Source organism: Pomacea canaliculata, linkage group LG6, assembly GCF_003073045.1.
Source record: "Pomacea canaliculata isolate SZHN2017 linkage group LG6, ASM307304v1, whole genome shotgun sequence".
NCBI lineage: Eukaryota > Metazoa > Mollusca > Gastropoda > Architaenioglossa > Ampullariidae > Pomacea > Pomacea canaliculata.
The window spans coordinates 4,337,614-4,353,404 of NC_037595.1; the positions used below are offsets into that span (position 1 = coordinate 4,337,614).

Here is a 15,791-nt window from a genome sequence, read left to right on the forward strand (position 1 = left end):
CAATGTGTGCACAGCTCTTTAAATAATATTAGTGAAATGCATCTTGTTTGTTCAGCTCCAGGGAGGAAAACTTGAACCTAGCACTAAATGTGCTGGCCAGGGGCCTTGAAAGCAACAAAGATTGTGTGGACTTGTGGACTTACTATCTTACTCTCTACCGTTGTCATGGTGATTCTAGCACTGACTATTTAGACTTGTGCAACACAGCTTTGGAATATGCTCCCTGCTATGAAATTTGGTGGCAGGTAAATTTCATTTTCATTATTAGCATGAGTGCTTTTTGCATTGTGCATTATCATACATTTCTTTTTGCTCCATGGAGATTGGTGCATGTAGTTTTTAGCAACTGCAGCCTTATTTAATGGGAGGGTATCTGTAGAATTTGTGTTTTTTTAAAGTTAAGAATGAGATAATTTGCTGTACTCTATTTTCAGCTGAACAAATCCTGTTACACAGTTAGGATTCAATTCGAAATGAATGAAATATAAAAAGAGGATTCTACAAATTAAAATACTTTGCCTATCTGGTTATGCCAAATGTAGGCAGCTTAATGGGAAGCAACCTTGTAATTTGGAACAAACAAATAACCCTAGAATTAATTACTTCCCTTTGACACAATGTGCCTTTCCCCAAGGGTGCTTTGTAAACCACCTATTTAAGATGGTTGACCAGTTAAGACTTTGTGGTGTGTATTGTTTTGGATCATATTTGACACAATGTGCCAGTAGTTTCTTTCATGTCTGTGATTTACGCCCATTTTAGAGTATTTGATGTTGGAATGAATTATCCAAATATCACACTTATGTCATACTGCATTTTAAAAATCTTTGAAAGTATGATTCAGACACTTTTCTAATGTGATTACAAATTAGGAAATATTCAGGCTATACTTAACATTAAGAAACTTCAAATTCTTTTGTTTTTAAACTATTAGGTCAATTTAACTTTATATTTGTATCTTTTGTATTTTTCATGCAGTGTTTTTTTCTAAAAAGTTGATAAGATTTTGGATGTTATCAAGGAGAACTATCCAAATACATAACTGCACTGTAGATTTTAAAATAAAACTCATTGTAAATGAGTGTTCATGTACAAGTTGTGTTTTGAGATGATCATTGGTTTTAGATTAAAAATAATTACTATTGTCTCATTCAATGATGCTAAGTTATCATTTTCATCATCACGCTTGAACTTAAAATTAAGTGAAGCCCAAATACTGCCATTTTAGGGATTAGGGTTTTTAGATTTCGTGATTGATATAAAGCACGTTAAGTTGGTTCTGGTAAGATATTGTTTTCAAATTTGAAGGTGACATCTTTTGTACTAGTATATTATTTTTTTAAGTGTTACTACAATGTTGGTTTAAGGGCAAAGGGTGGCACATATGATCAAAGTGTCAATACATTTTAGTTTATGACACTAGTTCAGTAGATGATGTTGATTAAAGAGCCAGACTTCACACTTTACTTATTATGCTTCATTACCCATGCTCAGTCGTTATGATGATATGCACAGCTGCTGATCTACAGAGTTAGCAGAAGGATGTGTGGCATTAGATGGCTGACGCCAGCTATGTGTCTTAAATAAGGGTTCAGCAGAGAGGGTGTAAAACTATCTGGCAGTTAGGGACCTTTTACAGGTAGTATGCCTAACTGGTTGTAGCTGGCTGATGTCGGTTCTCAAGTTGCTCTCATATCCTTGATGGCAAGACAGGTGCTGGAAACGTCGTGCTGGGCAGAAATATCTGAAGTGTTCTGATGTAGGGTGTGGAGCTTCCTGTGTGTTATCATTTTTGAGGGGTTTTTTTTTTAATTTTTTTTTTTTTTGCAAGGAAACCATATGAAATTTAAAGACTTTCTGACCCGCTGGGGTCATAGCTGCCCTCAGAGGATTGATGCATAAGAAAGAGATGAAATGTTTTCCATCAAGATTGAAGATTTTGACTGTCAGCAGTATGTGTGATGAAATGGTGCTGGGAGGTGATTGCCAAAAATCTTTTGGCAGTAATTGCTCTTTAAATCACTCTGGTAATTTCTTTGCTGAGTTGTTACAGGAAGAATCTTGGGGCCTTGGTTTCATTGTTAAGTTAATAATAGTTTAAATAAATTCAGCTATTTTTCTTAATAGGCTTTGTGATCCACCATTGGGCTAGTCACTAACCAATTTCTGCTTTGTTTTGATGTGCAGCTTCTGGAGGCCAGCAGTGGTTTCCAGGCCAAGGACACAGTGTGCATCAGAGCTCTGAACTTCCTGTGCAGGGACGTGGATGGCGAGTTATCCTTGTCGGATAGCAAGGATGAGGTTCAATCTCACCAGATGTTGGAGATGATTCTTTACAAGGTCACTCTGAACAGTCAGTCTGGGCGCTTCAAAACGGCACTGAACTTTTTCCAGGTGTGCTGCTTGGTCATGTACCATCATCATTGTCTCCTAGCCTATGTAGCTTCATGCTTTGTTTTCTTTTAGCGGACATTTGACGCTGCATGTTCTCTCTCACTTTTGTATAGAATGTCGGATCCTTGCTGCAGTTCCTGATACAGTGAAAGCAGTCAGTGAAATATTCTCAACCTTCGGCATCGTGAGATTGTTTCAGACAGTATCTTTGGAGCCGCTTTGCCCAGCAGGCGACCAAAGCCTGACTGAGTGCTGCAGGGGTCGGCAGTCGGTATCAGGCACTGAGTGACACGTGGTACCGTCGTACCGCCTGCCATTATCAGTCTGTGTTCGATAAGAAACGAGCGTCAGCAGGGATGGTGGGCGAGCAAGGGAGGTGACCTGATTGGGAGAAGGAAAAGACAGCAAGTTTTAATTTTGCCACGAGCTAAAAATAGAAGGCTAGAGCAAGTGCTTCTCGAACCAACTGCTGGCATTGAAAGACCTGGCAACGAGAAAGGGGTTTGTAGAGATTGGGTGGTGGCTGGTTGTCAGAAGCTTAATTAAATGCTAGGTCAGAAAACGATAAATGGCTTCTGTTAAGGAATAGGAAGTTTGAACGGGTGGGCGCGGTGGGGTTTCGGAGCCATGCTTTGGACCACGAGAATCTCACGGATGAAAGCACTTCGCAAGCTACGAGATTTTAAGGGACGATCGGCGATTTTCAGGACACAAAGTAATGTGTAAAGACCACAGTAAAATGTCTTCGCGAAACGCATTGTGTTAGGCTGGTGAGCTAAGATCACTGCCACTCATGTACACGCATATACTACAGTCAGGTGCTGACTTGGATACTTTTAATGGGTTTTTTGGTTGTTGTTGTTGTTGTTTTTATTTAACAGCCCCAAATTCTATATATATCTGTATATTCTTCCGGAAAGAGTTTAAGAGCTTATCACGAAAGGGTCCCCTCAACAACATGATATTTGAAAGGTGTGGTGTGGAAGCTGTTATTAATAGCTGCTTGCTTGTTTGTGGCGCAGAGTGTGGCCGGAGTGCGGGAGAGCACGCACGGCGAGGAACGCTACCGTCAGAGTCTGACACATGCTGACATCTGCGTGCTGTGGATCTGCCTCGTGCACCTCATGGAGTTCCAGACGCTACCTGCCGCCCTGTATGACCCATCCAATCAGAATCCAGGACGGATTATGTCAAAGGTCAGCAAATCAAAGTGTAATTATGGTAATCGTTGTCTGTTTACTTTAGTGCATTAATCAATAGCGTGCGTGTGTGTGTGTGTTTTGCGCGTGCATAAATGCATGCACGCGGAAATCCCGAACACATCTGTATGGAAATCCAAAGAAGTTAACCATCGGGTATGGTCACAAGACCTCAAAAGGGTTTCTTTAAGGACACCACTTTTGAAGAAGTCTAGGTTTGACCCAAACGAGTTTCTACCCGGTTTAAAATTTTTACCTGTTGCTTTCGACCGAAAGTGAAGCTTCCGTGGTGAAGCTATGTACTCCATAGGGATACATTCCTTGGAATGACAACTCTTTTACACAAGGAATGGGATGCGAAAGCTGGGGTGGGGGACAGAGGGGGAAGGCTTGAGAGAGAGAGAGTGGGAGAAGTAGGAAGAGTGGGTACTATTGGGCAGTGGTCAGTTATAGTCACTACCAGAAAGGTTCGGGTGAGTATCCTCACTTGGTGCGTGTGTACGTGTGAGAACCATTCATTACGCCATATATTGAAATGACCTCACTGGCTGGTTGGATTCTGTGCAGAAGGGTCTGTGGATTCCGTGGCACAGCAAGCGCGACCCCACTACGCCTTTCGATACACTGTCTTATACCTGAGCCAGGCAGTGACACCTGTCGAGTCGCCTCCCCTTCCTCATCTCACCTCTCCACAGTACGTGCAGGCAGCGCTGAACCTTACCCAGCTGCTGTGCTACCGCAACAAGTAAGCTGCTGGCTTTGTGTTTTTGTATATGTGTGTGCAAGAGAGGGAGGGGGGAAGGGAACTTATCTGCCGAACAAGAAGAGAGATAAATGCATATTTTAGGGAAGGGATGGTTGGCCTTAAAACTAAGATCACACCACAATCGGTATTATCTTAAAGGAGTCGAACGCGTGAGCCATGACATCATACGCACAGTTCCTGTGTTGTGATAAATGGATAGGACATAAGAACCAGAGCAGACAACCACAGAGTAGGGTCTTATTTGATAAAGTAACAGCTTTTCTCAGAATGTCAGAATTATTTGTCAGAATTATCATTGTGGGAAAACACAGAGGGAAACAACTAAGAGTTTTAGGAAACACTGCTGAATTAATGTCGCTGCTAAGAGCTTAACATGTGAAACACGACGCCAACATGATAGGAATCGATGCAATCAATGAATTTATTCTCAGGTATATCGAGGCCTGTGAAACTCTGAGGCGCGTCCTGGAATGGGCGCCTCACTTGGAGGATTTGTGGCTGATGGCTGCAGACATCTACGCTGGGTCTGACGATATGGACAGCGCTAGACAGGTTAGTTTGTTCTTCCTGCTTGTATGCGTTTGCAAGGGCTTGTAGGCGAGAAGTGAGAGAGAGGATTCGAAGTTAACCTTATGTGCTCGCTTTCATCTTTTTCTTCTCATAATCAGTTGCTTCTAGTCTTTTTTGGGGGGATTGGGGGTGGGGTAGGCGGTAATTCCTTAATTCTCTTAAACCCAGCAAGTGAAGCTAATCATGATGAGAGCTGTAGCAGATCATCAAAAGCTATTCGAGACTGTGTGAACACCTGGTGATCAAAGGCTGTTAACTTGGCGGTGGAGGTTAATCTGCGTAAGAGTAATACTCTAAGGGTTTTTATGCATGACTCCTAAGCAGGAAGAGTAACCAAATGAACACCTGCAAGCTGAAGATCAGAACTTGCGGGCTGATGGGGTTCTCACTTATCTTAAGTATCGTACTTACAGGCACTGGCAGGCATTTCCAAAGTCACTCGTCACTACCACTAAAAACTATCGCCAGAGATTTTTTTGAGCTGCCTTGTGATTTACACGCACAGCAGTGGCCACGCTAATGGATATAATTATTTCTTACAAGCGTGTGTGTGTTCGTGCATGTGTGCGCGCGCGTGTGTGGGTGTTTTCTGTCGTTCAGGTGCTAGTGGATTCTGTAGCATCCAATAGCTACAGTGCAAAGCTGCATTACAACCTCGCCTTACTCGAGCTTCTTCAGGTATGTATGCTGTGAAAAACATCGTTTATTTGCAACAGATTGAAATTATAGTGTATGATTTGTGTGTCAGCTGTGATTTTGCAGCATTCCTAACGCGCAGCATTTCCAGTGCGCTGACATGGGCATACAGTCTCTTTTTCGTTAACAAACTGTTAACTGCTACAATATATATTTATTTCCAAAGTATATGAACAACACAGTTCTGATTCCGAAACACAATATTTTAAAGATCGACAGACACATAAAAGGTCAACTCTGTTCCATAAGGCTTGGATTCGCTTACAGCCTTACAAACGGCTACAGCTATTAAGAGCTCTGTGAACGTTAATTAAGTGTAACTATTGTTCCGTTACAAAGATCCGCACATTCCCCTTCCACCCCCGCCCCACATACATTTTTCATTTTAATGCCAGCAGTTGGTGTCGAGTATTGAAAGACAGCATTTTTTTCTCCGTAATCAGAACTGTATTATAGAACGGTAAGAGGGAAGTCACTGAAAGCGTTAAGCTATAACGCGCGCTCATGCCAAAGGACTGCATGTCTAAAGAAGCCTCTCGTTCAAGCATTGTTGTGCTTTAAGAAATACTTTGGGAAGGGTTATTTACATCTTTCTGGAAATCCTTATAAAGGGTGTGTGTGACTTTTCTAGGACTGTGCAGACGAGGCCCTCGAGCTGATGGAGCGATTTGTCATCAGTCACTTCAACGTGAGCGACGAGGAGATGACAAAAGTTGATCCAAACTATCTGTTCTGGTGAGGAAACCCGACAGCATGATTTACATGGTCTGTGTATGTATTAGGAAGGGAGAGTATGGTGATTCACCCGTTGTAGCACATTGCGAGGATTATTACATTTCTTGCTGCCTAGCTCCAGCACCCTTTTTGTCAGAAGGGGTGAACGGGCACGAAGGCAGAGCCCAATGACTTTGTTTACAGCAATCTCCTTTAGCCTTCATGTGTCTCGTTGTTTGTGCAGCAAAATTCTGGGTCTTGATGTTCCCGTGATGAAGAAATTACCGCCATTACGAGACGAAGTAAAGGAAAGGCAGAGCGGCACTGATGTCCACCTGTGGCTGTGCTATTGGTGAGTTCCCTTCACTACATTCTCGCAATAGCTGCAGACCGTTATGATCTTCGTTTTATAGTGGGTTTTTTGTGGATGGTGGTAGTTGGTATTTGCAGAGAAAACAGGTCGCATTATCTTGCCACACTCTGTGTGTGTCCTTTCTCATAGTGATTACGCTTTTAGACATTGTTTAAAACAGTGAAACAGTGATTGCCGTACTCTGCGCTTGGCGCTCAGTCTGTACAAGACTGTTGCTGATGCCAGGGCGTAAGAGATTTTTGAAAACTGGTAGTTTTTCCTGGCTTCAGGCGATTGTCCGTATCAGATTACAGGATGAGAAACCATGAACATACAGCAGACCTCTCCTCTGCGTGCGACGCGTGCGTCTTAATCCAGTTTTTCGACCTATGAATAAACAGCAGCGCACCCTTAAGTGACGTGTTTTGTGTGTGTATGTGTGTGTTTTTTTTTAACGAGAATGGGAAGGGAAGACCCTCGGTAATCCTTCGTTAGAGCTGGCTACAGCAAACCGCCCGGACTCACGCGTAGCGAAAGATCAGGTAGTGGTTAACAGAGCGAGCAGGGCTAACGTTTCGACCCCTCCCAGCTCACCTCACGTGCATGTGTCCGTCTTAGAGGCGGGCCAAACCCTTGTGCCGATTAGATTACCCGTTTTCAGGCCGCAGATTATGGGACTTAGGATGAAGCGTGTCGTTAAAGCTGGCCGAGAGCTGAAACTAGGAGTTTTTGTGCTATTTGTACCCCCTCTCCCAGGCAGGGTTCGGACATTCGTCGCCCCTCAACAAAAGAAAGTGACGGGTCAGAAAGACCGTCTGAATCCGCCTAGAGCTGGGTGAATTACCGGTCTTTTCCATAATAGTGGGATGACTTGGTTCACGAACCTACAGGAGTACATCCGTGGGTTGGGTTATTATGGTGGGTGGATTTCTCCCTCCTTCTCTCTCTCTGGGCGCCCGGTAGTGTAGTCAGTGGTTAAATCATTTGCTTGTACCACTGCAGCGAGAGGCTCTGGATTCACATCTCGTCTAGGGACACTCTTTGTATTGTATGTAATACCCGTTCTCAGGGCTGGCCGTCGAGGATTTATCCCTGGTTTCCTCCTCCGTCTATCATCTCTCTTCCCCTAAGTGCGAAATCGCCTCAAGGTTGAAGCACTTTCCCCAAAATCAGCAACTGTGCGAAATCGCTTCACATTGGATGCTCTCATCCCACCCCACCCCACTCCACTCCATCTCGCGCATTTGACGGCGATGACGCGACAAGAGCAGACTTTGCATAAAGAAGGTAAGTGTAAGGAAAAGAAACGGAAAAAAATCAGGAAGTGAGGTTTCCACATTTTGTGTTGTAAGTTTTCCATGAAAGGAGAGCAAGATAAAGAAAAGAGAACACACAGGAACAGTGCTCATTGGGTGGTGAAGACGCATTTGGGCACATTGACACAGTTTTCCTGTGATTTTTTACTTTCATAATTTTATAATATAATTTCAGATTTTAAGCGATGACACTTCTTCCAGGCGTCGTTCGGTAGTTTTCTTTTTCCTCTTTTGACAAACTCAAAGGAGTTTATTATTTTTAAAAATTATTCAATGAGGGTTGTTGGTTTGTTTAATTGATCGATTTCTCGTTCTCCTTGCTAACAATCGATTTGCTGCTCACACGCTATGAGAGGTTAAGTAAGGTCTGTGTTTTGGACAGTTTGTTGCTCGAGCTTCAAGGGGAGACAAGCGAAGCAGTAGACGTCTTCGAGCATGCGCTGTCATCTACCATTGACGCCGCCGACCTGTGTCTGGTTTGGAAATGGTAAGTGGAATGCTGGAGGTATTTGCGAAGGGTAGATGTTCTTGGTACAAATTATAGCTCTGGAAAGATTTATGGAGCTCCTTAGTGTAGAGCTAGGGAAGAAAAAAACATTTTTCTTTGCACCGACAGGCCTGTTTCCAGTTTGAGTACTCGATTATGTGATGATTTATAGCATGAAATTTTATGAAATTCAGGATTCGAATTTTTACTACGTACTTATAAGAATTTATGAGTTGCTGGAGTTGACTGCATATGTAGGTGAAATGTTTCTTGAGAAGCTGATTATGTTCGCCTCATCTTAGCTATGTGCAGTTTCTATATCGCCGCCTACATTCCTGCCCGCCCTCTCTGGCGCCGGCCACCCTCCAACAGCTGCAGGAGGCCATGCTGCGCAGCGTCACTACAGCTCCCACCCTCCTGCCCGCACCCTACTGGCGCAGACAGCGCTGCAAACAGCCCTTGTGGCGTGACTTCAGTCACGTGAATGCGCTGGTGGACTTCTATATCATGCTCGTGGCACCGGACACTCAGGCCACGGCGCTGCAGACCTTCCTGGACCTCATGCCTAGCAACGTCTTATTGCTTATCAGGTCTGTACTCACGTTAGGGGGAGGCAGAGCGCGCGGGAGGGGAGAGAATTTGTAGGAGAACTAGCACAATTATAATGTCTCAATAGCTAATGACACTTGTAACTGTTATGACGCCACGCCCTTGTCATCTGTCAGAGGAGAGCACGCGGCGGTTGTGACGGTGATTGATTGATTTTTTATTTATTTTAGGTGCATAGAAGTAGCTATCAAGGATGAACAAAGGCGAAGAGCACGAAGTCTGTGTACAACTTCTGTTTATGATCGAGTAGCAAACCTACAGCTCTGGAAACTGTAAGTCCACTGTTTGCGTTTTCCTCTTGGCTTTTCATCTGCAGGATCTTTTCATTTTCTTCATAAAACTACTTATATGAGTAGTATTGCCGCAGAGAGAGAGAGAGAACTTGAGGCTTTTTCATGCTGGTTTTCTATTTCTCATTGTTTGAAATAATAGTTACTGTAGAAAATTTGAAAATCACTTATTGCTACCTCCCTCCCACTTCCCGCACCTTACCCTTAACAACCAACTGTTTTTTCTGTCCTTCGGGGATGAATTTTTTTTTTTGCATATGGTCTGTCGAGATTGTATTTCTTTGACTGATAGTTTTTTTCGGTAAGCCCTTACATGTACCTTGTTGAGCAGTATTTCGGACAGCGGTAAGTATCAGTTTCTGTACGGCCGTCGGTGGTACTCCGGTTTTCTCCTACCACCTCTCTTTTCCTAATAGATGGGAAATCACTTCTAGGTGGAAGCACTTTTCCGTCAAGTGCTTGTCCCCCAAAATTTACCTTTTTATTTAATTACGTGTTAAGTTTTATTAAAATTTATTTTAATCGTAATTCACTTAATATAAATTTATGTAACTATGAAAATAGATTCTATATTTATTGAATTTCAACCCTCGCCTGAGGTTGCCTTGGCAGGGCCAGATCAAAGGATACCGCGGGCCCTACACGGCTCCCGGGCCGGAGTTTCCCTACCCCTGTCCTAGACAGCCAGAAACGCCGTCAGTGCTGCTGTTAAACTACAAAGCTGATGGTGATTGTCTCTTCAGTCACCAAACGCTGCCGTCATGTACGGACATGCCTGTGTACGCTGTTAATATGACCAAGAGAGAGGGAGAGAATTGGGAAAGTGGGTCAGACATCAAACATAGCGTTGTGATTAGTTTGGGGGTAGGGGAAATGTTTGAGTGAGGGTTGGGTAAAAATAGGTAAGGTGCTCATTAGTGTAACAAGGTATTTGGCCCCTAACCCGACCGAACCTGGAAAACTCGGAGCAGGTAGTTTTTGTGGCCGAGAATTGAGTTCTGACAGTGACGCGGAACTCTCTCATACACGCACACTCTCTCATTTCCTCCTCCACCCCCGCGCATAACTCACAGCAAAATATAAGGAAGGCATTGTCTGCAAGAACCAAAAAGAAATTAAAAAATGCATAATTTCTGTTGAAGTGTTCATGTATATTTCTTTTACTTGCGCTGTTTTGCAGGGCTCTGAGTCTAGCGCAGGAGGAAGGAACGCCGCAAGAGGTTAGTTGGAAAGTCTCCCTCTTGCTTCAGCGCATCTGCTGTATATTAGACACAAAACCTTTCTCACAGAAAATATTTGTGATCATTATATAGCATAGTATACATAATAGTCTGCGTGAATCATAAAAATGCTTGTTACATGTTGGTGACTGATACATTTAACAGTTAAAGTATCAATGATATGATTTTTGTGTATTTATAAAAATTTTACACAGTTATCGATTGTTTTCATGAACTGGGCTCATGTCTAGTTTACTTATACAAAAAGGTCTCTATAAAGGTTTTCATTAAGGGGGAAATTAGTTGGCTTTTTTTGGGTTTTTTTTGCAAAGAATGTATGTGTAACATGCAGACTTCTCAGCCAGCACCTGTTGATGAACCGGGAGGTAAGTAGCTTGGGGGATGTGCAGAATGCATGCGAGCACGTTTGTATACTGCACACTACACAGTCTCGGCTTCACAAAGCATTCTTGCCGATTGATGATATCGTAACACTGTATAAGCATATTTCATAACAAAAAAATATTTAGCAAGAGTCAAGAGTACAGAAATGCCATCAATGCTTATAATTATTTTTATGTTGTGTTTTTTGTTTTGTTTTGTTTTGTTTGGTTTGGAAATGTTTCTGCTGCCGTTTCGTGACATAACAGCCTTTATGAAGTATGCTTTTTTTTGGTTTGTTTTGAAAACATCGCAATGATTGTAGGACAATACGATAATTTACTGTACATTGGGCTGATATCTATCGTAACATAGTATTTGAGTTAGTATTTTTGTATGTGTATTGTCATAGAAGTTGTCATATACATTGCAATGTCTTGGGCTGCGTTGCATGATTAAATACATCGGGTGTGTCCCCCAGGTTAATAGAAGCTGTCATAAATAGCAACGTCTTAAGCTGGTTCGGATGTTATCTCCTGCCTTTATCCGTACACGTATGCTACCTGAGGCATTTTAGACAAGGAGCTACGCACGCTTTAGTAACTCGCTTCTAAAGTGTTGAAGTCAAAAGAAAATAAAAATGCTCCGGAGTTTTTAGAGCCATCTTTGAATGGCATGCCTATGGGAGGTGTGGGTAGACGAGTTGCTTGGAATGGTGCTTTGCTGTCTAAAGAATGGGTGCCCCTTAAGCTGTTTGTATTACCCGCAGGTGGAACGGCTGTTTGTCAGAGCTGTGAGAGCCATGCCGCTGTCGGTAACACTGTGGAAAGATGTAAATATTGTTGGGTTTTTGTTTTCTATAACATTTTAGTCACTCTCTTCTTAAGCATCCTATACTTCTTGTTTTGTTAGCCATTGAGTGTACAATCTTTTTTCCCTTTAATATGATTTTAAATAGCAGCCTGAGATTCCTTCTATACTACAAATGTGAAGAATATGATATATTGAATGCCTTTGTTTATATAAGCATAATTATTTCACTATCATGGGGAATATCGCCTTCTTCCAGACGTCATATTATATTATTTGAGAAAAAGGTTTGTGATTTACTTTTTCCTCCGTTTTTCTCCTGTTTATTTTTGTGCCTCTTAGCATACATTAGAATAATTGTAACCAGCGCCATTTGTCTTTTTCTTCTCTGTCTGTGGCTCGTCCCTACTACCCCAACAGTTTCTGCTGTATGAGGTCTCACAGGAAAATTCAACAGCCGTCCAGAACATTCTTACCCAGTGCCAGGGACTTGGACTCAACATACAGGGTTATGTGGCCACTATATCCTCCTCGGCCTCCTGAGAACCGGAGGAAGAAAAGGACGCTTGCATAACCAACACCATGGGGTTGCAGGTAACGACAGGCGGAGCACTTGAGAAGGCTCCATTCCGTGAAGATGACCACTGCTTTAGAACGACGACGCCAGGCCACGACGCGTAAAACTTGAACCAGAAGGCAGACACGTATCAGCTTTTTATGGCTTTTGTCTTTTGGGTTCCATGGTACAGGATCAGAGAATCAGATATAAATTTCGCGTTTGCGCTTCAAGTGTTATGACCATGGGTTAAAAGAAAGAAGAGAAGAAAGAAAAAACAGGAAAGAAGCTTTTCTAAGCTTCAAAATCTTCGCTACCGGGTTTGCGAACTGCTCTCTCAGGGAAGACGATCTTGCTGTGGCATGTAGAACACAATGGACATTGTTTTGAAATAAGGCTGTACTAGAAATAAATTGCAGCAACAATCGGTAAGAAACGCATCTTTCAAGGTACAGCTAACGCGGCACGAGTGAAACAAAGTCCTAGGCAACATTTGTTTATAACGTACACGCGTGTTAATTCATTTACTGCTGACGACGCCCTGTCAATGTTTCTGAAGAGGTAATTATTAGTTGAGGCGCTTGTCACTCATAACATTTCTCGGCAGCATGCGTCTGATACACATTTGCATTAAGAGTGTTTGATTGCGCGTGTCTGCAAATGAGTGGATTAAGATGAATTGAGTGTCGTTACTGTTAGGGTTTGAAGTCTTTGCAAGCAGTTTATTTAATTCTCATCGGGGAATTACAGTCATTCGTCCCCCGTCCCCTTTCTCTCTCTCTCTCTTTATCCTGAAAATATTTACATTCCCCATGTCAGTAAGATTTGCCGAAATTAAAGGAGGGTTGCTAGATTTCGCACCAAGTGTCCACAGGTGGTTTAGTAACTAGGGAGGGGGAACACATTTTAGTGGTCTGTTAATGACAGTCTACCAGTGTTTTGTAATTATAGCAGTTGATGAACTTGTTCCTCAGTAGCTATTACGGAGAGTTCGTTCAAGCACGTGTATCTTCTGTCACTGCTGCTGTGATAGTTCTGTGATTTTTGTCCACCAATATCACGTTTGCTGTGTGTGTGAGAGAGAGAGATTTACCCACCTCCCCTCGTTGTGCTGTTGATTTATGGACATTTGCTGCCACAGTCCCACTATCGTTAGTCGTCTTTCGTGCAATGGAGCGGTATGACACTGTTCCACAGCTACGTTTTACACTTTGGCGGACGGCATAGAAAGTTGTGAGAACGACTGCAGGACGAATGCCAGGCTTTGAGTACTATTGGTCTTCTAACTTCAGCTTGCCATTGAAGAGCCTTCGGCTGAATGCAAAACGCCTGTGCCCAATGGATGCGCGAGGGAAGGTCAACCATTCACGGGAAAAGCCATTAACTCTGCTTCAAAGCTCTGCTCAGCTGCTGCTTCTGCAAATCGTTCAGGAAGAGGCTTGCATTTCTCATTAACGTCTTCTGTGAAGTCAACACTAACTTCACCGCTGCTGTTGTTTTGCTACCAACACGGTGTGGGGGGCCACAGTGGTGGCACAGCCCTGGTGTTCTTCGTGTTCTGCGACCAGGAAAGGTTGAATTCCACTCGTGACCAGACCGAGTACGTAGATGATACCGAAGTGGGCGGGAGGAAGAGCAGTTCCCATTCCAGCCACGAGCGAGCGAACGAACTGCTGAAGATGTTGGTACCCACCGGAACACGTGGCTAATGCATTTTTTGGCGGAAGACTTGGGCCTTGTGTTTATGCTCCCGTGTGCCAATACAAAGGCATTAAAAAGTTCTTCATGATGAGAATGGCAGCACCAGCACAATTGAGCATTTACCTTCCGTTGTGAGGAGATACCGGTGTTGGCACCACAAGAGATGGAATCTCTCGGAACTTGCCACGCTGCTCTCTTGTCCACTGTCTTTTGCCAGTAAGCGTGGGCACACTGGACTGCTTGCGGACATCTGTCAGCCATAAGTAAACACGCAGTAAGTACGGGTAATTTGGACTGCATGTGTACATACAGTATGTTACTGGTCTTCATTTCTTTTTTTGTGAAATATGGATGGAAAGAGCCCATTATTAAAACTGTGAACTAGTCTTTTCTTCCTGTCCCTCCATTCACCCCAAAAACCTTGCTTTTGTGGGGACTGCTGACAATAAATACATGTATCCTGCTTTTTGCTGAACAATTTATTTTCGTCATAGTACGCTGCCTTAAGTAAAACGACAGTGATTTGTAATAGTTAAGACTCTTCCAAAATGCGCATACCCGAATAGCTATATAATAGCCACCACACTATTCCTTCGTGGCATTCGTGGCTGAAATGTTATTTTACTTGTATCGGCTTCTAAACCCATAGCTCTAACTTGAGTAAGTAGAGGAAAGATTAGTGTAATTCTAATTATTTTTGTCATATGTTACCATTTATTTGTTTTCCTCTTTTGCCACATTTTCCTTGCATTTCACCATGCACTTTGAGATGTTGAAGAATAGGTCGAAGGTCGACTTTGAAACCATTACTGCGTTGCATCACGAGCAGCAGTTGGGCCAACTGAGACATCGTTAGTTGACGTCATGTTTGGGTGCTTAGAATTCATGTGACGTCGTCTTCACTATCTACCTTCTGCGTACGTTCGCCGAACAGTCCCGGCCGTGCAATACATGGACTTCCATGCGCAAAGGCCAGCAAACTTGTGTGCCCATACTGTCGTGGATGCAGTTAGTGGTTTCTGGTTTCCTGCCAGCGCCTGCACTGCTTCAAAGCTGAAATCTCATTTAATGGCAAGAATTTGGATCAGTGCACGGGCCTGTAAAGGGACCCTGACAGATTCTGTTTTGTTCATGGGTGGTATCTTCGGCAATAACTTTTCTTAAAACTGTAAAGAGATATTTCTTCCAGTCGTACAGTTTCACACTAACTTCATTAATGAATCTGTCAGAGTCCCTTTATTGTTTTTGGTTTCATGTTTGTGAAGAAGAAGATTCGGTGTGGGGGGGTTTTGTTAATTTTTTAGAAATTAGTATTATGTTTTTATTTTTAAAATTTTATCTAGAAGCAGATATGTCCAAGTACTTTTTATATACAAAAATGTGCAGTTTACGCAAGTTGACAGTTTTGGGGAGATAGCTGAGTGCTCGCTCCCTCTCCCATCCCAGAAAGGGTGGGGAAAGGAATGATCTGCTTTCCTTCATTCGCCTGTTGGATAAACGTGTTTGAAGGCTTGTTTTTCCTGATCAGCAAGACTAAATTGGATACATTTCTTTCGATTTACTTCAAATCTGGATAGCAGAACAAAGCAGATACTTATAATGAAAACCAGCAAGACCTGTCAAAAGCTATGGCCTTGACAAGCTAATACAAAATGCATTAGGAAGAAACTTTGGGATTATAGGGTCCATTTTGTGGGTTAATGGAGTCGAAAACTTAAGCTTTTAAATTT

General features: G+C 42.8%; 1 protein-coding gene across 1 annotated transcript in view; it reads left to right on the forward strand.

Moving 5' to 3' along the window:
* LOC112566000 (zinc finger C3H1 domain-containing protein-like) overlaps window positions 1–14,656 on the forward strand; it is a 15,669-nt gene extending 1,013 nt beyond the window's left edge. Inside the window, exons 3-16 of the mRNA XM_025241919.1 lie at window positions 56–245; window positions 2,188–2,394; window positions 3,417–3,615; window positions 4,161–4,338; window positions 4,791–4,911; window positions 5,530–5,607; window positions 6,257–6,360; window positions 6,584–6,691; window positions 8,390–8,494; window positions 8,797–9,084; window positions 9,274–9,375; window positions 10,574–10,613; window positions 11,764–11,826; window positions 12,225–14,656. Coding sequence (XP_025097704.1) covers window positions 56–245; window positions 2,188–2,394; window positions 3,417–3,615; window positions 4,161–4,338; window positions 4,791–4,911; window positions 5,530–5,607; window positions 6,257–6,360; window positions 6,584–6,691; window positions 8,390–8,494; window positions 8,797–9,084; window positions 9,274–9,375; window positions 10,574–10,613; window positions 11,764–11,826; window positions 12,225–12,347 — 1,906 coding nt within the window. The 3' untranslated portion in view covers window positions 12,348–14,656. The remainder of the gene's footprint in view (window positions 1–55; window positions 246–2,187; window positions 2,395–3,416; window positions 3,616–4,160; window positions 4,339–4,790; window positions 4,912–5,529; window positions 5,608–6,256; window positions 6,361–6,583; window positions 6,692–8,389; window positions 8,495–8,796; window positions 9,085–9,273; window positions 9,376–10,573; window positions 10,614–11,763; window positions 11,827–12,224) is intronic.
* Window positions 14,657–15,791: the final 1,135 nt, after the last annotated feature.